This window comes from Balaenoptera borealis (genome assembly GCF_965194805.1).
Source record: "Balaenoptera borealis genome assembly, chromosome: 5".
Classification (NCBI taxonomy): domain Eukaryota; kingdom Metazoa; phylum Chordata; class Mammalia; order Artiodactyla; family Balaenopteridae; genus Balaenoptera; species Balaenoptera borealis.
In genome coordinates this window covers 91,332,862-91,358,047 of record NC_138862.1, presented here as the reverse complement: position 1 = coordinate 91,358,047, position 25,186 = coordinate 91,332,862, and the positions used below count along the sequence as shown (strand labels likewise).

General features: G+C 34.0%; 1 protein-coding gene and 1 pseudogene across 5 annotated transcripts in view; one reads left to right on the top strand and one right to left on the bottom strand.

The window, feature by feature from the left end:
• Window positions 1-25,186, top strand: part of NAALADL2 (N-acetylated alpha-linked acidic dipeptidase like 2) — a 1,512,458-nt gene that overhangs the window by 1,093,757 nt on the left and 393,515 nt on the right. For all 4 annotated transcript variants that reach the window (XM_082393971.1, XM_082393970.1, XM_082393972.1 and 1 more), the window contains 3 exons: window positions 8,182-8,274; window positions 10,954-11,159; window positions 15,593-15,712. In XM_082393971.1, the coding sequence (XP_082250097.1) occupies window positions 8,182-8,274; window positions 10,954-11,159; window positions 15,593-15,712 (419 nt within the window). The remainder of the gene's footprint in view (window positions 1-8,181; window positions 8,275-10,953; window positions 11,160-15,592; window positions 15,713-25,186) is intronic.
• The window catches only part of LOC309629767 (leptin receptor gene-related protein pseudogene), a 336,046-nt pseudogene that overhangs the window by 79,904 nt on the left and 230,956 nt on the right, over window positions 1-25,186 (bottom strand). The window lies entirely within an intron of this gene.

Sequence of the window (25,186 nt, the reverse complement as noted above, 5' to 3'; positions counted from 1 at the left end):
TGTAAGCAGTCTACTTTTTGACTTGGGGAACTTTTAGTATTTTTTTCTTTATCTTTCATGCCTTTAAATTTTGTGCTAAAGTATGTAGATGCTTCTCCTCTTCTCTGGAAAAATAATAATAAAAATAAATATTTTCTTCAACTATTTTCTCTCCTCCATTTGTTTTTCCTCCTTCTGGTGTTCTTTCTAGAACTCCCGTTTCTATTCATTGCATCTTTTACTTGTATGTTTATATTTTATGTTTTCATTCCTTTCTGTGGTTTCTTGGAAAAAATTCTGAATCTGATCTTCTATATCTTGAATTTATTTTTCATTTATATCTATCTATTCCTTACCATCTCTCTCTACTCTCTCTACCTATTGGTATATTTCTTTCAATTATTCTATTTTTCATACCTCTTATTTCCTCTTTTTAAAAAAATGTTTTCAAGTTGTTTCTTATTGCTAATGCAGTCCATTTTCTTTTAGCGAGTTTAGTTATAATGCGTATTCTTAAATTAATGTACTGTGTGTTTTAATATGTTTACTTTGAGTATTATATGTGTTCATTGTGTTAACTTTCTTTTATGAGGGTGTGGATCTCAGATATCTAGATACTTTAGTTTGGGAGTTCATGTTGCCCTGGAGGAATTAGCCATCTTCTTGTGACTTATAGGAGGGCAGACCTGAAGTCAGGCCCCAGTTTATATCTTCATGGGTTTGTATAATGAGAGAGAGTCACTGTGTTCCAGGTACAATGAAACTATTCTAAACCACCATCATTTTCTGCTGGTTCACCAGGAAGCCCCAGTTTTCAGAGATTTGATGTTATAAGGAGAAGATAATCCCCTTAAGGTTTTAATTCCACCATCCCTGGGATTTGGAAAAGAGAAATAAATGCCCAGAGTTCAGGTTTGCTTAAGCCTCTTTATGACAGTGTTTCACCCCAACTGACACAGGCAGGACTTCCTAACCCAACTTATTTATTTTATTTATTTTTTAACTTTAATAACATATTTTATTTAATTCAGTGTATCCAAAATATTATCAATGTATTGTCATCAATATGCAAACTTAGTAATGAAATAGTTTACATTCTTTTTTCATTCTAAGTCTTCAAAATCCAGTGTGTATTTTACATTTAGAGTACATCTCAATTAAAACTACACACATTTAAAAAATACTTTTTTTTTTGCAGGTTTTGTGCTTTTAATAAATTGTACTTTATAGACAGAGATCTTTCAGAACTAAGCCACTGGTCATTAGGTCAAACAATTTTAGCTTTTAAACCTTTTCATTTAAATGTGACTTATAGGGACTTCCCTGGTGGCGCAGTGGTTAGGAGTCCGCCTGCCAGTGCAGAGGACACGGGTTCGATCCCTGGTCCAGGAAGATCCCACATGCCGCAGAGCAGCTAAGCCCATGTGCCACAACTACTGACCCTGCACTCTAGAGCCCGCGTGCCTAGAGCCTGCCACCACAATGAGAAGCCCGCACTCACCGCTATTAGAGAAAGCCCGCACACAGCAACAAAGACCCAACGGAGCCAAAAACATTTTTTTTCATAAATAAATTTATTAAATGTGACATATTCAGAAAACAACACAAATCATAATTGTATAGCCCACTTACTTTTCACAGTTGAACACACTTATGTAACCAGCACCCAGATCAAGAAACAATACAACAAGCACCCCTAGGAGTCCCCCACCAGTTACACCCCCAGGTAACAAGTATAGTTATTTTAAAGTCCTTGTCTGCTAAAGCCAATATCTCAGTCACCTATGGATCTTCTTTCATCATCTATGTTTTCTTTGCTTATCAGTTACATGATCTTGCCTTTTCCATATCTCCTAATTTTCTTTTCATGGAAAGGCATTTTATTTTAAGTATAGCAGTGTTGTAAATGTCAATCCCAAACTCCCAATCTATCCCTCCCCCCCAACACTTCCACTCTCATAACCATAAGTTCATTCTCTAAGTCTGTGAGTCGGTTTCTGTTTTGTAAATAAGTTCATTTGTAACATATTTTTTTAGATTCTACATATAAGTGATATCATATAATTGTCTTTCTCTGTCTGACATACTCCACTTAGTATGATAATCTCCAGGTCCATCCGTGTCACTGCAAATGGCATTATTTCATTCTTTTTAATGGCTGAATAATATTCCATTGTATATATGTACCACATCTTCTTTATCCATTCATCTGTTGATGCACATTTAAGTTGATTCCATGTCTTCGCTATTGTAAACAGTGCTGCAATGAACATTGGGGTACCTGTATCCTTTTGAACTGTGTTTTTCTCCTGACATATGCCCAAGAGTGGGATTGCTGGAACATATGGCAACTCTAGTTTTAGTTTTTTAAGGAACATCCATACTGTTCTCCATAGTGGCTGTACCAATTTACATTCCCACCAACAGTATAGGAGGGTTCCCATTTCTCCACACCCTCTCCAGCATTTTTTGTTTGCAGATTTTTTGATGATGGCCGTTCTGACTGGTGTGAGGTGATATCTCATTGTAGTTTTGATTTGAATTTCTCTAATAATTAGCAATGTTGAACATCTTTTCACGTGCCTTTTGGCTATCTGTATATTTTCTTTGGAGAAATGTCTTTACCTAACCCAATTTATGTTTAAGTTATTAATCTCTCTTTTTAAATATGTTACCATAAATATACATTTTACCTAAGTTCAATCATTATATATATCTGTATATTTGTATTTGTATTCTGTTCTTTTCACTTCTAGTGTACCCATGTTTCTACATATTAATTTATATTTTAACAGCCACACATTTTATTGCAATTTTCTAAGTAATTTTCCTCTTTGGGAAATCTATGTTGTTTTCTGTAATTGCTATTATAATTATACTGCAAAGAGTACAATTATTCTTGTAGAATAAATTCCAAAGTACAAGATTGCTAACATTATTGCTATGAAGAATAATATTACTTTACCTATGGGTTGTTTAAATTAGCAATGCCAACAGCAATATGAACGTGAAAGTTTATCCAAGATTTTACTGGTATTTATTATTAAAATTGGAAGTGTGATCATAGTGCTGCTTTTAGTGAAGGAAAACAGGCTCTATGCACATTTGTTTTCAGACATGGGTATGGAATACTATGAAACAATGTGTATTAGGATCAACATCATGTGTGGGGATGTAAATAAATAGATGAAAAGCTGCTTTTTGCTATGTTGCATGCCATTATTTGGACCTGGTCTTGGCCCTGTGACACATAAGGAAGTCCTTCTGTCAATTGAAAAGAACCAATGTAATCATAATATCCTTGCAAAAAAGGTTGTCTTCTACTTTCTCAGACCTCTGTGTTTCTTTTAAATAAAACTCTTAGACTTCAGGATGTAGAGGAGGGCAGGTAAAATAATTTGAAATCTGTTCATGCAAATGTCTAGGAACTCTGTATGAGATATAAGAAAAAAATGTTTTTAAAAGCATCTATCAAAAAAGAAAGTAAAATGTCCTGGAGGAAACATGAAGACAGAATGAAAAATCAGAGAAATAATCAGAAGAGTTGGCCCTCTGGTCACCTGGTTTTGGGAGGTCATGGATCCCAGTGAATTAGGTAAATTAGAGTGGGAATATAGAACTCACATGGGGACAAAAGATATGGTTATGGGCCTATAGGGAGAAAGGAGTTGTAACTAACATCTATATAAACCAGGACCATGGAGTTGAAGTAGGAAAACTAGAAAGAAATCCACCCACTGGTGGAGAAAATCTTTCTTCTGCCTGAGCTCTGGATAAAAAATTTTTTTAAAAATCTTTTTTAATGTCTCTAGAAATAAAAAAATCCTGGCTCAGAATTTTCATTAACATTGTAGTATAGAAACATCAAGCCAAAAAATTAGCATAAAAATTGTGCCCAAGCCAGAAATGCCCCTGGGAGGCCTGACAAAAGAAAATGCAATGCTAGGAAAATAAGTATTGGAGAAATACTAAGCAGAAGAAAGATGGAATAATTATATTAATGGGGGGAAGACTTTAGGGGAAAAAATTGGGATAGAAACAATATAAAGAATAATTGTTCTGTATAATCTATATAGAAATCAGGAAGTTGTAGCAATTACAAACCTGCAAACACGTAACTAAGTAGTCTAAAAATATACAAGGAAAAATATTATACTATTGCCAAGATAAATTGATAAATTAGCATCATATGGGAAAATTTAACATGTCTCAATAATTAACAGAGAGAATATGTAGAACAGTTAATAAAGTTATAGCCACACAGTTTTCAAGCTTGATTTACTGGACCTATATTTGAAATGCTACATCCCTGTAATAGGGAATGCACATTCTTTATATGGAACATGTATAAAAATGTTTATTCTCTATTTATCAGATGTAATAGCCTACAGGGTCACAACACTCACCTAAAATCAAAGTATCAGTAGTATATAGACCTTGGTCTCAGTTCATAATTAAATTAAGCTAGGTATCAATATTAAAACAGTAACCCACACCTTATATTTGAATATTTTAAAAATTCATTGAACTAATACATTTATTATAGAAATAATTATCATAGAAATTTAAAATGCTAGAATTTGTAAGATAATAACACCATATATCAAAATTAGTGTGCTTCACTGCAATAGAAAATCTGTAGCCTTAAAGACATGTATAAAGATTAAAAAGTAATGAGCTAAGCATTTTAACTTAAAAATTTAGGTTAAAAAAACCCAGAGAATATATTCAGGCAAAATTTAACAAAGATACTAATAAGCATAGAATATAATATTGAAACAAAAAATAAAGAAAAAAATATTGAGGATCAACAAATCCTAAAACTGGTTTTCTGAAAATTCTAAAAAATTAGCTAAATTCTAATAAAACTGATTAAGGGGGGAAAAAAAAGACAGAAGTAAATTGATGTTAGAAATAGGAAAGGAAACAAAATTATAGTTAAATGACAATAATTTTTCTGAAGCATAAGAATAAAGCAAACAGCTAAATGCATTTAGAAGAAATAAACATGTAAAAATCTGAATTTACTTATATTCATTAATAATTTGAAAATATTAAGTGAAATAAAATGAAAATATACATTGAGTGAAAATGTACTCCTCCCCTCAACACACACGAAAAATACCAGGATGAAATAGTTTTATATATGAACACTAACTCCTTTGTAAAATGGATAATGTCTGTGCTACATAAACTCTTACAGAATCAATGAAAAGAAGCAAAGATCACTAAACATTTATGAGGTTATATAATCCACAGATCAAAATCAGACAAGAAAAAATTGAGAAGTATAATTATCAATAAGCCACTTATAAATATATATGCATATATCCTGAAAATATTAGTAACCAAAGACAGAAAATATATCATGACCAAGAAGGACTTATTCCAGAAATACATGCATTTTTTAACATTGTAAAGTGAAAAGCCTTGCAATTATCTCAAAAGTAGATTCAACATCTGTTTATGCTAAAATCTATCAGCAAAGGAAGAGCAAAAGTGATCTTCCTTATAAAAGGAATTTCCCAGACACCTATAGCAAACAACTTAAAAAAAACACAGTTGTAGAAACATTTTGTAGAAGTGAAGAACACAAGGAAAGGACCAAGGAATGCTGCTTTTACTGCCTCCATTCCACAGTGCACTGGCAGTCCTATACAAAATGATGAGAGCAGTAGATAAAAGCTATACAGTTTTAAAAGGAATAAGCAAAACTATTTTTTGGTATGTATCTACAGTGAAATTAACAAAAATAAAAACCCTATAGATTAACCATTAAAACCTATAGGAGATTAACAAGAAGGTTTGTTATAAGACTAATATATGAAATTAAATAGCATGCTTATACACAGTAAAATAATTATAAATGCTATATTTTGTTAACATAGCAGGAAAACATTAAAAATAAATTTAATAATTGTTGTGCAAATCTTTTATAAAGAAAAATATAAAACTTCATTAAAAGACATAAAATCAACTGAAATAAATTGAGAAGCATACCATATTCATAGATAAAATGCATGATTTTCTCAAATGGTTCTATTAATTTAATGCAATCCTAATGAAATCCTGAAATGTCTTTCCATGGCACATGACAAACTAATATAAAAGTTTATATGAAAGTAGTGGTCCATAAATCCCCCCAAGTTGAATAATAATTAAAAGAGATGATGACGATGGTGGTGGTGGTAGGGGACCCATTACTTCAGTCATGATAAAGTTATGTTAATTAAAACAGTATGGCACTGGTTAAAATGAAATGCAGTAGCAAGGATAACAGCTTCATTAATGCTTCACGGAGAAAAAGAGATCCAATGAGAATTAGTATATGTGTGTGCAAATGGAAATATAAATTGTAAGGCACTATATTCACATAAGGTAATATTTCAAGCAGTTTGCCTTACATTTGTACATGTTATAAGGTTTTCTCACTGCTGAATTTGAAAAAGAAATTAATATTGAATCTTAGATACAGCTGAAGAATCTTCTCTGGTTTTCTAACTCAAAAATAAGATGAAAATATTAAAAACAACAACTATAAGTTCATGACTGCCTCATCTAAAGTTCATTTATCTGGACAATTTGGAACAAACCTAGAACAGGGAATTAATAACTAAAAACCAACATATGATTTCAAATGTATCACATTCTGGAAAAGGCAAAACTGTAGAGACATTTAAAAGATCAGTGGTTGCCAGGGGCTCAAGAAGAAGGGAGAGAGGAAAGTATAAGCAGGTATAGCACAGGAAATTTTTAGGGCAATGAGACTATTCTATATGATACTATAATTGTGGATGCATGGCATTATGCATATGTCAAAACCCATAGAGTGTACAATACAAAGAGTGACCCTTAATATAAATTATGGACTGAATGTATTAATATTGTCTCATTAATGGTAACAGATATTGATCATGCTAATGTAAGATGTTAATAATAGGGGCAGGGGAGAGAGGGTATTTGGGAACTCTGTGTTTTCTGCTCAGTTTTTCTGTATTTTGAAACTGCTCTAAAAAAACCCACAAAGTATACTACTTAAAAAAAAATGAACAGAAATGCATAGCACGTAAATTAGAACTGCAATACTCAGATTACAATACTCACAATACACAATAAGCAGAGTTCCTTTTCTCCTATATGAGGCACTCAGGTGCTCTCTTGAGGTCTCTTTATTCTTGTTTAGTTATAATGTTTTCAGTGTACTGATTTACTATTTAAATTGTTAGTAGGGCACATTCAAAGAAAGAAGCAACTTATCATAACCGTTCTCATATAGCAGTAAGAAGTGACATTTGAAGGCCCATCAGTATAGCATGTCTACTTTGCATTACTTGCTTTCTAATTGCCACCCTCTCCCCAACAGTACCACTTGGCTGCCCTTGGACCTCTCCTAGAGAAACCACCTTCCCACCCCCACCCCGAGCCCCCAGACTTCCCAGGATCCATCAAATACAGGATTAACACATGTCATCACCAAAGACCTTCAAAGACCACTTCAGGGCTGTGACCGAAGTCCTTTCTGATTGGTGTCTTTGCCTTATTTGTTGTCAAAATTTTTGAATATCAAGCATGAATAGAAGAACTCAAAGAGGCAGGGCAGGTGGCAGAGATTCAGTAGAGAGGTGAGAGACCTACAAACACAGGTAGAAATGAAAACTCCAAGATTTGAAAATAAGTGTAGCTTTAAGAATCTCTATTCTTTTAATTTGTGTAATGCTTTATAGTTTTCAATGTGATAATGTAATAATGAATCATACAAAAAAAGTTAAATCATCTTCACATGCTATTTTTCTGAAGCTAGACAAGTACTTAAAATTCTTTGAAAATATTTTTATCTGATTTTTTTCTTTTTTAAAAATATGAGTTGTCCACATCTTGAGGTCTTATTCTGTGTGCTTTCCTGTTGAACCCCACTGCAGTTTTTAATGTGAAATTTAGAATTGCCTATTTATGGTTCTGCAGTTCTATGAGGCTAGCAATTGTATCTTAGTCATCATTATATAACAAGCACCTAAAATAACGTCTACACAAAGTTTCAAATACATATTTGCCGAAAAGTGTAACGTTGGTTATCTAGAAAAATTCAGTTGTTTGGAATTATTTATCTGATCATATTGGATAAATAAATTTGAATGCTTTAAGAAAAAAAAACAGCAGAATATAGAGAAACAAGTATCTTTTAATTTTCTTTCCCCCCCCCAGAGGAAAGAATTGTCAGCATGCAAATTCAGACAGTCACAAAATTTGAAACAGTTACTAATGTTGTTGGATATTTAAAGGGCTCGACATCTCCAGGTAAGTAGACCCAAATATTTATAATCTACACTTTATATGAAATATCACAAGAAAATGCTCTGTAACAATTTAATAGCATAGCTAAATGTCCTACTTTAGAGGTAATTACAGGTTCATACCACTCTAAAGGGTGGTATATAAAACCAAGAAGCAGGTCTTTATTCTTTCTTACCAAATCTCTTCAAAGATAAATCATAGTAGAGAGTGTAAGAGGGAAAACAAAACAAAACGGAGAAAACAGAGTTTAGATTTGTTAAATTGGCATGTACCTGTGAGTAAAAGCTATAGAAACCAATGTTTTCTTTTTCTTTTATTCACTCTAACACCATTGAAGATTTTATTTATATCAAGAAAATACTTTTTTAAAAAGGAAATATTTTAGTTTTAATTATGTGTTTTTAAAAAAATAAAAATTTTGGTTTTCAAATCTTTCATTGTTAGTCTGTGTCCCATCTCTGACCCTTGGTCCACTGACAATTCTGCCTAATGTTTGCATGGCTTAGGTTTTGAAGGTGCTTATGAAAAGGATCACCTGGTTACATTTTAAATAGTTTTATACCTTGTTATGGGATGCTTATGGAATCTTCAGATGATACTATATAGGCTAAAAAAGTGAAAATAACTGACAAATATATTAATCAACAAATTAACAACACTTCTGAACATATTGTGAGGTTGAATGACATATTACTGTCTGCTGTGCTTGTTTTACATGGTAGAATGCAGTAGTCTTTTAGTACATTTGTGCCATTGCTATTGATTCTGTTGGGATATTTACTCAAGTTATCCTTGGAGCATAATTCTTCTCCATGATTTTAGTCAAACTGACTCCATAATTGCTAACCCAGGAAATTCTGAGATCAAGTTTTACATTCCCATCAAGTTTCCTGCCAGCCAAGTCTTTAAAAATTCATGGACATCTTCTCTCTGATTTCCTTACAGTAACAATGATGAACAACCTCTGATCATAATATCAAGATATAAATGAATTTGGAAGTTGTTACTATTGCATTTCAACCATTTCAACAAACTTATATCATAAGGATCTCTAATTGAGGCATTAGAAATATTTATCATCATTGCTACATTTGCTAGTTATTTTTGAAAAACCAAACTGTACAAAATTATACTCACTATAGGATAAAAAAAAAAGCTTTCCTTATTGAAATTCAATGGAGAAAAAAACCCCCAAATTTTAAAAATCAATTTACTAGTAGTATTCCTCAGTGTATAATATGTAAAGCTTCTCAATTTTATTTATTTGAATTCTACACAAAAATATTGGCTGTTCATTCACATGCTTTTCTTATTTAATGACTCTGAAAATTAGAAATAACCATCAATTAGTATTAAGGTTTTTATATATGGTTTATCCAGAATACAGACAATTCCAAACAGAATTTTTATACATATCTGGGAGATGAGTGAATCAATTCAACTTTGCAGGCACACTGTGTATACCGTTAATTAAGTTTTGATAAATTGTTGACAGATCAAATTCATTGTTGGTTCCAATATCAGTGTGGAAAACTAAAATAGTTTCACACAGTTATGTTTCCAGTAAAGTAGTGTTTTGATGCCATGAAGGCAAGGTGTGATTCATTCATTCCATACATGTGTAGTACTTATTATGTGTCAGGTGTTATTCAAAGTGCCTTACAAATAGTAACTTACTTAAAACTCAAAACAACTGAATGATGTATGTACTATTTTTATTCCCATTTTATGGTTGAAGAATTTAAGGCATGAGAGTCTAAATAAGCTTTCTAAGGTCATATAACTAGTAAGTTAAATGGCCTGGATTCAAACCCAAGCAGGAAGGCTTTAAACTCTGTACACTTAACCATCAAGTTATGGGACATCTCCTAAGGAAATGACACTTAATGAAGAAAAATCTTTTTACACAGATTGTAGGGCTACTTGATAAAGGAAATTAAGCTGTGTACCAACAACATTCACTGGCAAAATCAGAGGAAACTCTGGAGATACATTTTTAGTCTACCTTATTACTGACAATTGTCAGCAATATACATTATTCAGAAGCCATCAATGTGTCATGGACATCTTTCTAGTAGTGAATCTAATAGATTTTATATGATTATATGAAATAAAATATGTGAAAAAGAAAAAGTATTTGGATGACTTTTGATGATGATTTATTTTTTCCATCAGAAAAAGGAGAGGGTCTAAAACTCTAAGTTGTAAGTGAAAACTGATTCCCTAAATACTTCAGTTATTGCAAAATCCATACATGACTACCACATTTTTAATACTTACAGCTACTGAATAACTGTTCCCTCAAATGTATGAATAGTTCATTAATACTTACTGAGCATATACACATTGTTTATAGGACACTCCCCACTATGATTCTGGCAAAATGTTAGATAAGGGTTTCATTGTGGCATATTTGTATACTTCATTAATTAATATGCATGTTGCAGACGACAGTAATATGGATCTAAACTTTGGATTCATAATTGAGTTCAGCAGCTGCCTCTGCTTTGATATACACAGATGTGTGAGTCAAGACAGTGGGGGGAAAACGTTAGTCTTAATTATCAGAACAATTTTGCATAATTGTTGCTCGGTTGTGCAATAGGATCATGTAAATGTCATTAAATTTATTGTTAAGATGTATATTGTATTATAATGGCTCTTGTTGCCTTCTATTTGCAGACCGTTATATCATAGTTGGCAGCCGTCATCATACCGCATACAGTTATAATGGACAAGAATGGGCCAGCAGCACCGCCATCATCACAGCTTTTATCCGGGCCTTGATGTTAAGAGTCAAGAGAGGGTGGAGACCAGACCGCACTATTGTTTTCTGTTCATGGGGTGGAACAGCTTTTGGAAATATTGGCTCGTATGAATGGGGAGAGGTAAACGTGCATAAATTACTATGCCTTGCTCTCAAAATTGCGCGGTCACTCTCTCACTCTCGCTCTCGCTCTTGCTCTTGCTCTGGACTAAAGTAGGCAAAGTCAAATTGATAAAGCCATGAACAAGAATGTGCATCTCAACCAGGGTGTGCAGTATGCTCATTTGCTGAGATCACTTCTAAGAATGCTAGGGAATTAGAGTTAGACCCCACAGTGAATTGTGTATGATCTACAGCTATCTTATTCTTGTTGCTACCAGACCTACAGACTCTGTTACACCCGCAGTGGTGTTTAGCTGGTTATTGTGTTTGTTCTTAGGTTGACAGGCACTGGACAAGAGAGGATCAAGTGATACATACCATTACTTTTTTTTTTTTTTTTAACTTTCTAGCAGTTTTCTGGAATTAGGAAACAGTCTTGTATGTAAAATGTTTATTAACTTAACATTATACCTTACCTAAACAATATAGAGATTGGACTCAAAATAGCAGTTTCTTTCCTTCTACCCTTTTTTTCTCCCTCCCTTCAATCCTTCCTCCGTCTATTCTTACATCCCTACCTCCCTGCTCCTTCTTTTCTACCTATATCTCTACCTATCCACTTATCTAACTACCTTAGGAAGCCTTTGTTTAAATGAAATCTTGTGTGCAATGGATCACAGTTAGAATACAACTGGAGTAAATTTTCAAGTATTTCTTTTCTTTTTTTTTTTTTTAATGAGAGCCTCTGGGAACTACAGTTTTGTCTTTTTTTAAATTTTATTTATTTATTTATTTATTATTTATGGCTGTGTTGGGTCTTCGTTTCTGTGCGAGGGCTTTCTCTAGTTGTGGCAAGCGGGGGCCACTCCTCATCACAGTGCGCGGGCCTCTCACCATCGCGGCCTCTCTTGTTGTGGAGCACAGGCTCCAGACGCGCAGGCTCAGCAATTGTGCCTCACAGGCCCAGTTGCTCCGCGGCATGTGGGATCTTCCCAGACCAGGGCTCGAACCCATGTCCCCTGCATTGGCAGGCAGACTCTCAACCACTGCGCCACCAGGGAAGCTCTCAAATATTTCTGATATGTTTGTGTCTCACAAATGCACTGTGTTTTTAATGGGATATGACAACTTTGGATTGATACCACATTAACAACAATAAAAACATCACAAAACAGATATTCTATTTATTTTTATGACTTTATAAAAAGAAGTTTAATGGAAATATGTAGAAAAAACCTACATAACTTTAGCTAGGAAAATAAAACCATTTGATATCCTAGTTTGTATACTGCTTCAGCTTTGGAGAAAAAAATCTCAAATATATAATGAGAAATTCTCTTGTTTCATTTTTCATTTAATCACTCAAAAAAAAAAGATAAAATGTCTATTGGCTATCAAGAAAAATCAAAAAAGGTATACAAAAGAAAATAGCAGGGCTTCGCTGGTGGCACAGTGGTTGAGAGTCTGCCTGCCAATGCAGGGGACACGGGTTCGAGCCCTGGTCTGGGAAGATACCACATGCCGCAGAGCAACTAGGCCCGTGAGCCACAACTACTGAGCCTGAGCGTCTGGAGCCTGTGCTCCGCAACAAGAGAGGCCGCGGTGGTGAGAGGCCCGCGCACCGCGATGAAGAGTGGCCCCCGCTTGCCACAACTAGAGAAAGCCCATGCACAGAAACAAGGACCCAACACAGCCATAAATAAATACAATAAATTAAAAAAAAAATAGCAAAGATCTTTTTAATTTGAGAGAAAGAAGTCTTCAAAATGAGAAAAATTTTAGTTGTAAAATGTATCAAGAATCACACATTGCAAATTTAAATGCTTTTCCATATTCAAATTAGTGGTGTGAATTTTTTCCCATTACTCTAAAGAACTAGTTCAAATAAAGAAATTCCATTGCTGACAGAACATTTTAAAATTGACAAATTTTTAGTAAGATGGAAAATGTAGTAGCTGAACCAATCTCTCAAACTTCTATTCCAAATTCCATACTTTAAGGATATAAACAATTTAAAAAACAGTCTGGGGAGTATATTTGTGATCTGGGATGATTTTACTAATTCAGAATTTTTTTATCATAAAGAAATCAATGTTTTAGTTTTCTTGTAACAATAAGGCACATTTTTAAAAAATGTCTTTAAGATTCTTTCCACAAATTTATTCTACTATCTCATACAGCTTTCTCCATATCTATCTAATAATTTTCATAGTCAACTCATGTTAATTCTAAATTAGCATATGTATTTCTAAGCTGTGTTCTCAAAGTAGTCTTGTGTAACATTAATAGTTCCTAACTTAAATTCCTAAATATCCTTAACCCCTCTGCATGGGCAAGTGAAGTGTACTGCAAATAGTCCTTGAATTTATTTGAGCATCATGCATGGTAACCTGTAGTTTGTTCATACTGTGGCCTTGTGTGTATGTGAACAATTACATTTTCAAATTAAGTAAATATTTTTGTAGTTAATAAAATATTTTGTTTATTGACTCTGTTGTATCTTTTGGTAATTTTATAGTTTCTCAGTCAACAGATATTAAAAATACAACTACTGTACTGTGGGGAGTCTATAGGAAAAAATGTTTATGGTAGACAAGGCTCTTCCTATTCAAAAAGGTTAGGGACCTCTGTCTTAGAGTATTTATTATATGTATGTATGCATATTTGACAACTAATTATACATCCAGTCACTTTCTGGCTTTTTCCTTGACTAGGTGAGCAAAAATATATAAGCAAAGAAAATGGTGAATAATATATAGATTTGATTATTAGCTTATAAAATGTACTATTGTAAATTGCTGTGTCTTAGATTATTTCAATACAGTTCATGAAGCCTTTTTGTAACAATCTGGTTGAGGAGGAATTTAGAAAACTATTAGTTTTCCTGTTCTGTCTACTCTTATCAAACTTACTCCTTCTGAAAATGAAAGATTTTCTTTTAGATGAAAGCAATTTGTGTGCTAAATATATTCCCTAATGAAGATGAGTAAGGAAAGCACTTGTTGACAGGTCATAATGCCTTTTCTAATTTTGCTTACACAGGAACCCCTTGAAACTCAGAGTTGTAATTAAAAGGATTAGGTTATACTGGTCAAATGGAATTTATAGTGATAAAGTTATTAGAGATTTGACTCAATACTGATTTCAATCCTTGAAGAAAATTATAACATTTTACTAAATAGGTTCTTTAAAAAGTACCATTTCTCCTGTGAAGAATCTTCATCTTCAGGCTATTGTGGAAATACTATAGACTTTGCAGTCAAAGAAATCTGAGTTCAAATCCTCTCTACCATAAAACAAGTGGTCTTAGGCAAAATTAACTTCTCAAGACTTGATTCCTCCAATGAGTACACTAATGCCTAGGTTGTGAGGTTCTCATGAGAGTTAAATGGACTGACATATAGACATTGTCAGTGTGGTAGTATGTAAATAGAAGCTGTTTTTCTATAGCTGTTGTGTAATAATGGACATTTTTAATAACAATATTATGTGTAAACCACAGTTCAACATTTCTATTTATTTAAAATATTTATTTTTAAATAAACTGTCTTTTCACTTCTTTTACAGAGGTATAGCTGAATTTTCAACATAAACTAGGAATAATATTATTGATTTGCTAGGTGTACAAGCCCTTGCAGACTTTCATCTGATAGTGTTGGAAGAAGAAAGATATGTTTCTAAGATACAAAATCATATAATACAATTTTTAGGATATATCTATACAACTGCCACCATGATAATTACTCATTAAATATTTGCACAAGAAAAGGAAGCAAATAACAGAAGGACTTCTTAGCGGTACATTATTAATAGGATCAATGGTCTTCAATTTTTGGAAGTAGGGTTTAGCAGAAAAGTGGAAAAACTATTATACTGAATCATTTTATTCTTCTAATGTGGATGAAATGCATCAGGTTTTACTTCAAGTAATATGTGCAAGGCCACAATTGTATTATGCCCTATTTTGCTCAGAATAAAAAGCTGCTTTGTGCAAAAAGTAGCTCAACACTTCAAAGGAAAGGGCTGGTTTTATTAAACGCTGAAGTGGTTTATCCATGTCTGTTCTCTAATTCAATGACTATAAAATTAAATGCTGTCACTAGAGCAAATATTCCATCCTGTATTCTGAAGTTGAATCTCATACTATATTAACCATATAGGGACATTGTCTCTTAAATTTTTACCTTTTTTAGGAACATGAACATGCTTTAAAATATTTTGTTGTATGTTATATGAAACTCCTCACCACCCTTATTTAAAACCCCTTTATGACCCTTGCGTACTCTACTAAATAGTATGGGATGGCTTTACATTAAAAAAAAAAAAGTATTATGCAATGTAATGATTTTAGGTAGGAAGTGTTTATTATTCAACATGTAACTGGTAAAGTGGAATCTGTTACTTTTATTTATGTTAAAGATAGATTTTTTTTTTTTTTTTTTTTAATGTCAGGATTTCAAGAAGGTTCTGCAGAAAAATGTTGTGGCTTATGTTAGTCTCCACAGTCCTGTAAGTGGTAACTCAAGTCTCTACTCTGTAGCTTCACCATCTCTTCAGCAACTGGTAGTTGAGGTAAGATGAACCACTTTTGAATAAAATGATTTTGCAAAACTGCCTTTTTCTCTATAATCTGGCATTTCTTGATATTTTCATTTTTTAAAATATGCATAAAACCATCCCTAAGTGTTTTTCTTTTTGTTTTTTTAATATATTTATTTATTTTTGGCTGCGTTGGGTGTTTGTTGCTGCGTGTGGGCTTTCTCTAGTTGCTGCGGGCTTTCTCTAGTTGCAGCAAGCAGGGGCTACTTTTCGTTGCTGCACGTGGGCTTCTCATTGTGGTGGCTTCTCTTTGTTGTGGATCGTGGGCTCTAGGCACACGGACTTCAGTAGTTGTGGCCTGCAGGCTCAGTAGTTGTGGCTCGCAGACCCTAGAGCGCAGGCTCAGTAGTTGTGGCGCACGGGCTTAGTTATTCCTCAGCATGTGGGATCTTCCCGGACCAGGGCTCGAACCCGTGTCCCCTGCATTGGCAGGTGGATTCTTAACCACTGCACACCAAGAAAGTTCCCCTAAGTGTTTTTAGGAATGATCTATTGCTGATTTTTTTATCATTGTCCCTTCAACCAATGTCCTATGTTCTGAAATTCTTTACTTTCTACTCTTATATGGTTATAGTTGCAGGCATGAATTACACATCTATAGAGAATATGTGTAAAAATGTAAATTTATTTCTTAAAAATTGAATTTAGTGTTTAAGTTCCCAATTCTGCCAATTTTGGCATGTTGTGGTAAACTTGGTTACTTTGGGATTTCTTCTCCTTCATTCATGTTTTGAGTAAATGTGGAATCTGTTCTGACTTTTCAACTACACTGTAAGCCTCCTCATAGCAGGACCTGTGTCTAATTCCTAGAATATCGTGAGAAGTAAATTCAAGATACTTGGAAAATATTGTTTGCAAAACATTTATGGAAAAGGAGAGCATGTTTTTTTTCTACAAAGTAACAAAAAAAAATCATGCCGTTTGTGATAATATCTTGCTAGAGTTATCTATTTATTTTTTAAATTTAGTTACTTCTCACCTGTTTCAAAGAAATTTTCAGAACATCTTTCCTATTTATTGGTAGAGTTCACACTTTTGTTTCTGCATTCTTTTTATGACTTTCACTAAAATGATATGTATTATATCTCGGAATGAAAGCAATCATGCCACTACTGCAGGGTGGTTTTCTCCCAACCCCAAGGGCCACTGGTGTATATTAGAAAATGACCTTTTAGATACCCACAGAGTGTCCAGTATCACAGACACTGAACTAGAAAAAGAGAGGGATAATGAATGGTGCTTTGGATTAGCCATAATTCTTGATTGAAATGTAATGCAAACTAACATTTTATGACTTTCATAACGTATTTTCTAGTTTAATAATTTTCACTGACATTTCCATATGTAGTATAATAAAGAAGATATTATGAAAGATGAAATAGATAAATCTGTACATTTAAGATCAGCCAAACCCCAGTGTGCATGCGTGTAAATTATATCCAGAACTGTAAATGAGTGTCTCCTTCTCTTTGTACTGCTTTGAAATCTCTGAGTTTCTTACATGTCTGGAAAAAATGTCAAAAGAGGAAAATCAGCTGCATTGTCTCCCTTGGGAAGTTAAGATATTCCTGAATAGGTTATCAGGAAGAAGGACGTATGAGCTCAAGTATCCAGAAACTAGTGACAGTTTAAAAATTATGTCTTTTCCTTCTAGTGTGTTATAATTTTCCTATTTGAGAATCTTGGAAGATATGTAATCATTGAAATTCATAGGTAAATAGAAGTAAACTATTAAGGAATATCAAATCTATAGAAATATCTACCTATAGAAATATTAAATCTAAAGAAATGTCTGCAAATATAATGCTATTTAAAATGCCTTTGTATATCTTTTAATAGAGGACTAAAAAATATTTTACTATCTAAATCTAATAATCTGAGAATATGACATGGTTTCTCAATAATGGCAGATGCACCTCCTTATTTGTCGGTAGAGTAAACATTCTGTTCTAATTTGAAAATATTTATACTAACCAAAGAGTGAACTGGAATCTGTACTGAAAGAAAGTTTCTTTTGGTTGAAATTTTGTGTGTGTGTGTGTTTGTTCTACAGAACACTTTGGAAGGGTAGGATTATCACAAGTTCAAACAATCAATAGCATAAACAATTTAAAATAGTGGGGATTACTTATCTATATCTATATTAAATGTTATTAATACAGAACAAATATATATGATAATTTAAGGTATATTTGTATACAAAATTTTAATGTCACATTTTTTTCTTTAAGATATATAGGTGCCCTTAACAATATAAACGTTAAGAGAAGTGAAGGAAACAAACCCCCGCAATAATTCATATGATTTAGTTAAAAGAACTTAACAATAGTGATATTTAAAATATTTAAAATGTTTCTTTCAAAGAAAGAACTTAATTATAACATAAGGACATATGTAACTTACACAGACAAAAATATTTTATCAATCTTTAGTGTCTTTATATTTCATCAGTTTTTTTTTAATTTATTTATTATTTATTTATTATTTATTTTTGGCTGTATTGGGTCTTCGTTTCAGTGCGAGGGCTTTCTCTAGTTGTGGCAAGCGGGGGCCACTCTTCATCGCAATGCGCGGGCCTCTCACTATCGCGGCCTCTCTTGCTGCGGAGCACAGGCTCCAGACGCGCAGGCTCAGCAGTTGTGGCTCACGGGCCTAGTTGCTCCGCGGCATGAGGGATCTTCCCAGACCAGGGCTCGAACCCGCGTCCCCTGCACCGGCAGGCAGATTCCCAACCGCCGCGCCACCAGGGAAGCCCCAGTATATTTCATCAGTTTATTTAGATTCTGTTACCATATATAAATGACATGTCCCATATAATCCAGTACAACGTCCCCCCATCAGCCCAATAAGCAAACAGAACAAATTCAGAATGATTCTACATGAAACAATATTTTCTATAGAGAAAGCATGCTGATTAAATTGTGGCTGACAAAAGGTGGTATGGAATTATTAATACTCTTGTATAGCAATGTGCAGATTCTAGAAGATCTTGATAAGTTCATGTAGTGGACTTAAATATGTCAGGCAGACTCTCTAAAGAATTAATGTACAGTACTGCATTTATTAAAAAAAAACACAAAACTAGTCACATATAGACTATTTTAATGAATTATAAGCTTGATGAATACCAAAAATGTGAAAAGGTTGCCCTTAATCAAATACCAGCTCAAACTTCATTAATAATGTGTTATCCCAATCAAGGAAGATGGTAGTCTCACTGTACTTGGTCCATCAGACACTTCGGTAAGAAATTATTTTTATTTAAGTAGACTTATTGGGTAAATTGAGGTATAATTTACATAAAATTCTCCCTTCTTGCTCGTATAGCTTGATGCTTTTGGACAAATGTATGTACTTATTTAAACACCATCACAATCAAGCTATATAGCATTTCTATCACCCACAAAAGTCCCATCATTCAATCTCATCCCTTCACCTCCAGTTCCTGGCAAACATTGATCTGATTTTTGCCCTTACAGTTTTGTCTTTCAGAATATCATAAAAAATGGAATCATACAGTATGTAGCCATTTGTGTGTGGTTTCTTTTACTTAGCATAATGACTTTTAAGATTTACCCATGTTCTTGCATGTGTCAGTAGTCTACAGCATCTTCTAGACCACTAAGGAAACAGTCAGTAATAACTGGATGAGTGTACTATCTTTGGAGCTCTCCCTCTGGTTTGATATTCTAACTTTGGTTTTGAAATGAAGAGAAATTAAACTATTCACATAAGAAAATAAGCCATTTCCCTGAGATTAGTCCACTAAATTTGAACTAAATCATCCTGAGTGAAAAAGATGGAATCTTTTGAAGACTGAGAAATATTTAATTAATCTAAATCCACTGCAGTGGATTATAGGTTTTCCTTGGGATTCATGAAAACTCCACTTTCAAAAAAATTTCCTGAAGAACAGTGAAAAGTTGATGGTTACCAAAGATGGGTAATAGGAACATGAGAGTTCATTGTACTGCTCTCTCTTCTTTTGGGTTTATTTGGAAATTTTCATTATAACTTGAAAAAAAATTCTCAAAAATACTTAAATTTTATAAGTTACAACACTAATAAATTAGTTTGTTTTCTGAAAGTAGCAATAATCTACCAGTGACTTACACACTGAATGGTAATAAAGGGCAATAACAAAGGCTTTTATTTTTTTTTATTTATTTTTTTAACATCTTTATTGGAGTATAATTGCTTTACAATGGTGTGTTAGTTTCTTCTGTATAAGAAAGTGAATCAGCTATACTTACACGTATATCCCCATATCCCCTTCCTCTTGCATCTCCCTCCCACCCTCCCTACCCCACCCCTCTAGGCAGTCACAAAGCACTGAGCTGATCTTCCTGTGCTATGCGGCTGCATCCCACTAGCTATCTATTTTACATTTGGTAATGTATATATGCCCATGCCACTCTCTCACTTCATCCCATCTTACCCTTCCTCCCTCCCCATGTCCTCAAGTCCATTCTCTACATCTGCATCTTTATTCCTGTCCTGCCCCTAGATTCTTCAGAATAATTTTTTTTTTTTTAGATTCCATATATATGTGTTAGCATACAGTATTTGTTTTTCTCTTTCTGACTTATTTCACTCTGTATGACGGATTCTAGGTCCATCCACCTCACTACAAATAACTGAGTTTCGTTTCTTTTTATGGATGAGTAATATTCCATTGTATATGTGTGCCACATCTACTTTATCCATTCATCAGTCGATGGACACTTAGGTTGCTTCCATGTCCTGGCTATTGTAAATAGTGCTGCAATGAACATTGTGGTACATGACTCTTTTTGAATTATGATTTTCTCTGGGTATATGCCCAGTAGTGGGATTGCTGGGTCGTATGGTAGTTCTGATTTTAGTTTTTTAAGGAACCTCCATACTGTTCTCCATAGTGGCTATATCAATTTACCTTCCCACCAACAGTGCAAGAGGGTTCCCTTTTCTCCACACCCTCTCCAGCATTTATTGTTTGTAGACTTTTTGATGATGGCCATTCTGACCAGTGTGAGGTGATACATCATTGTAGTTTTCATTTGCATTTCTCTAATGATTAATGATGTTGAGCATCCTTTCATGTGTTTGATGGCAATCTGTGTATCTTCTTTGGAGAAATGTCTATTTAGGTCTTCTGCCCATTTTTGGATTGGGTTGTTTGTTTTTTTGATATTGAGCTGCTTCTAATTTTGGAGATTAATCCTTTGTCCGTTAATCCATTTGCAAATATTTTCTCCCATTCTGAGGGTTGTCTTTTCATCTTGTTTATTGTTTCCTTGGCTGTGGAAAAGCTTTTCAGTTTCATTAGGTCCCATTGGTTTATTTTTGTTTTTATTTCCATTTCTCTAGGAGGAGGGTCAAAAAGGATCTTGCTGTGATTTATGTCATAGACTGTTCTGCCTATGTTTTACTCTAAGAGTTTGATAGTGTCTGGCCTTACATTTAGGTCTTTAATCCATTTTGAGTTTATTTTTGTGTATGGTGTTAGGGAGTGTTCTAATTTCATTCTTTTAGATGTAGCTGTCCAGTTTTCCCAGCACCACTTATTGAAGAGGCTGTCTTTTCTCCATTGTATATTCTTGCCTCCTTTATGAAAGATAAGGTGACCAGAGGTGCGTGGGTTTATCTCTGGGCTTTCTATCCTGTTCCATTGATCTATATTTCTGTTTTTGTGCCAGTAACATACTGTCTCAATTACTATAGCTTTGTAGTATAGTCTGAAGTCAGGGAGCCTGATTCCTCCACTTCCGTTTTTCTTTCTCAAGATGGCTTTGGCTATTTAGGGTCTTTTGTGTTTCCATACAAACTGTGAAATTTTTTGTTCTAGTTCTGTGAAAAATGCCATTGCTAGTTTGATAGGGATTGCATTGAATCTGTAGATTGCTTTGGGTAGTATAGTCATTTTCACAATGTTGATTCTTCCAATCCAAGGACATGGTATAGCTCTCCATATGTTTGTATCATCTTTAATTTCCTTTATCAGTGTTTTATAGTTTTGTGCATACAGGTCTTTTGTCTCCTTAGGTTGGTTTTTTCCTACATATTTTATTCTTTTTGTTGCAATGGTAAATGTGTTTCCTTAATTTCTCTTACAGATTTTTCATCGTTAGTGTATAGGAATGCAAGAGATTTCTGTGCATTAATTTTGTATCCTGCTACATCACCAAATTCATTGATTAGCTCTAGTAGCTTTCTGGTGGCATCTTTAGGATTCTCTATGTACAGTATCATGTCATCTGCAAACAGTGACAGTTTTACTTCTTCTTTTCCGATGTGGATTCCTTTTATTTCTTTTTCTTCTCTGACTGCTGTGGCTAACACTTCCAAAACTATGTTGAATAATAGTGGTGAGAGTGGGCAACTTTGTCTTCTTCCTAATCTTAGTGGAAATGGTTTCAATTTTTCACCATTGAGAATGATGTTGGCTGTGAGTTTGTCATATATGGCCTTTATTAATTTGAGATAAGTTCCCTCTATGCCTACTTTTGGAGGGTTTTTATCATAAATTGGTGTTGAATTTTGATGACAGCTTTTTCTGCATCTATTGAGATGATCATATGGTTTTTCTCCTTCAATTTTTTAATATGGTTTTTCCATTGATTGAGTTGCGTATACTGAAGAATCCTTGCATACCTAGGATAAACCCCACTTGATCATGGTGTATGATCCTTTTATTAGGCTGTTGGATTCTGTTTGCTAGAATTTTTTGAGGATTTTTGCACCTATGTTCATCAGTGATACTGGCCTGTAGTTTTATTTCTTTGTGACATCTTTGTCTGGTTTTGGTATCAGGGTGATGGTGGCCTCATAGAATGAGTTTGGGAGTGTTCCTCCCTCTGGTATATTTTGGAGCAGTTTGAGAAGGATAGGTGTTAGCTCTTCTCTAAATGTTTGATAGAATTCACTTGTGAAGCCATCTGGTTCTGGGCTTTTGTTTGTTGGAAGATTTTTAATCACAGTCTCAATTTCAGTGCTTGTGATTGGTCTGTTTATATTTTCTATTTCTTCCTGGTTCAGTCTCAGAAGGTTGTGCTTTTCTAAGAATTTGTCCATTTCTTCCAGGTTGTCCATTTTATTGGCATAGAGTTGCTTGTAGTAATTTCTCATGATCTTTTGTATTTCTGCAGTGTCAGCTGTTACTTCTCCTTTTTCATTTCTAATTTTATTGATTTGAGTTTTTCCCTTTTTTCTTTTTTTTAAATTAATTAATTAATTAATTTTTTTATGGCTGTGTTGGGTCTTTGTTTCTGTGCAAGGGCCTTCCCCAGTTGCGGCAAGTGGGGGCACACCTCATCGCGGTGCGTGGGCCTCTCACCATCGCAGTCTCTCCTGTTGTGGAGCACAGGCTCCAGATGCACAAGCTCAGTAATTGTGGCTCATGGGCCCAGCCGCTCCACGGCATGTGGGATCTTCCCAGACCAGGGCTCGAACCCATGTCCCCTGCATTGGCAGGCAGACTGTCAACCACTGCGCCACCAGGGAAGCCCCCCTTTTTTTCTTGATGAGTCTGGCTAATGGTATATAAATTTTGTTTATTTCTCAAAGAACCAGCTTTTAGTTTTATTGTTCTTTGCTATTGTTTCCTTCATTTCTTTTTCATTTATTTCTGATCTAATTTTTATGATTTCTTTCATTCTGCTAACTTTGGGGTTTTTTGGTTCTTTTTTCTCTAATTGCTTTAGGTGTAATGTTAGGTTGTTTATTTGAGATTTTTCTTGTTTCTTGAGGCAGGATTTTGTTGCTATAAACTTCCCTCTTAGAACTGTTTTGCTGCATCCCATAGGATTTGGATCGTCATGTTTTCATTGTCATTTGTTTCTAGGTATTTTTTGATTTCCCCTTTGATTTCTTCAGTGATCTCTTGGTCATTTAGTAGTGTATTGTTTAACCTCCATGTGTTTGTATTTTTTATAGTTTTTTTCCTGTAATTGATATCTAATCTCATAGTGTTGTGGTCAGAAAAATACTTGATACGATTTCAATTTTCTTAAATTTACCAAGGCTTGATTTGTGACCCAAGACATGATCTATCCTGGAGAATGTTCCGTAAGCACTTGAGAAGAAAGTATATTCTGTGTTGTTGGATGGAATGTCCTATAAATATCAATGAAGTCCATCTTGTTTAATGTGTCTTTTAAAGCTTGTGTTTCATTATTTATTTTAATTTTGGATGAACTGTCCATTGGTGTAAGTGGTGTGTTAAAGTCCCATACTATGATTGTTTTACTGTCGATTTCCCCTTTTATGGCTGTTAGCATTTGCCTTATGTACTGAGGTGCTTGTATGTTGGGTGCATAAATATTTTCAGTTGTTATATATTCTTCTTGGATTGATCCCTTGATCATTTTGTAGTGTCCTTCTTTGTCTCTTGTAATAGTCTTTATTTTAAAGTCTATTTTGCCTTATATGAGAATTGCTACTCCAGCTTTCTTTTGATTTGCATTCTCATGGAATATCTTTTTCCATCCTCTCATTTTCAGTCTGTATGTGTCCCTAGGTCTGAAGTGGGTCTCTTGTAGACAGCATATGTACCAGTGTTGTTTTTGTATCCATTCAGCCAGTCTGTGTCTTTTGGTGGGAGCATTTAATCCATTTGCATTTAAGATAATTATCAATATGTATGTTCCTCTTACCTTTTTCTGAATTGTTTGGGGTTTGTTATTATAGGTCTTTTCCTTCTCTTGTGTTTCCTGCCTAGAGAAGTTCCTTTTGCATTTGTTGTAAAGCTGATTTGGTGGTGCTGAATTCTCTTAGCTTTTGCTTGTCTGTAAAGCTTTTAATTTCTCTGTCATATCTGAATGAGATTCTTGCTGGGTAGAGTAATCTTGGTTGTAGGATTTTCCCTTTCATCACTTTAAATATGTCCTGCCACTCCCTTCTGGCTTGCAGAGTTTCTTCTGAAAGATCAGCTGTTAACCTTATGGGGATTCACTTGTATGTTATTTGTTGCATTTCCCTTGCTGCTTTTAATATTTTTTCTTTGTATTTAATTTTTGATAGTTTGATTAATATGTGTCCTTGCCTGTTTCTCCTTGGATTTATTCTGTGGAACTCTCTGTGCTTCCTGGACTTGATTGACTATTTCCTTTCCCATATTAGGGAAGTTTTCAACTATAATCTCTTCAAATACTTTCTCAGTCCCTTTCTTTTTCTCTTCTTCTTCTGGGACCCCTATAATTCAAATGTTGGTGTGTTTAATATTATCCCAGTGGTCTCTGAGACTCTCCTGGATTCTTTTCAATTTTTTTCTTTAATCTGCTCTGTGGTAGTTATTTGCACTATTTTATCTTCCAGGTCACTTATCCATTCTTCTGCCTCAGTTATTCTGTTATTGATTCCTTCTAGAGGATTTTAATTTCATTTATTCTGTTGTTTATCATTGTTTATTTGCTCTTTAGTTCTTCTAGGTCCTTGTTAAATATTTCTTGTATTTCCTCCATTCTATTT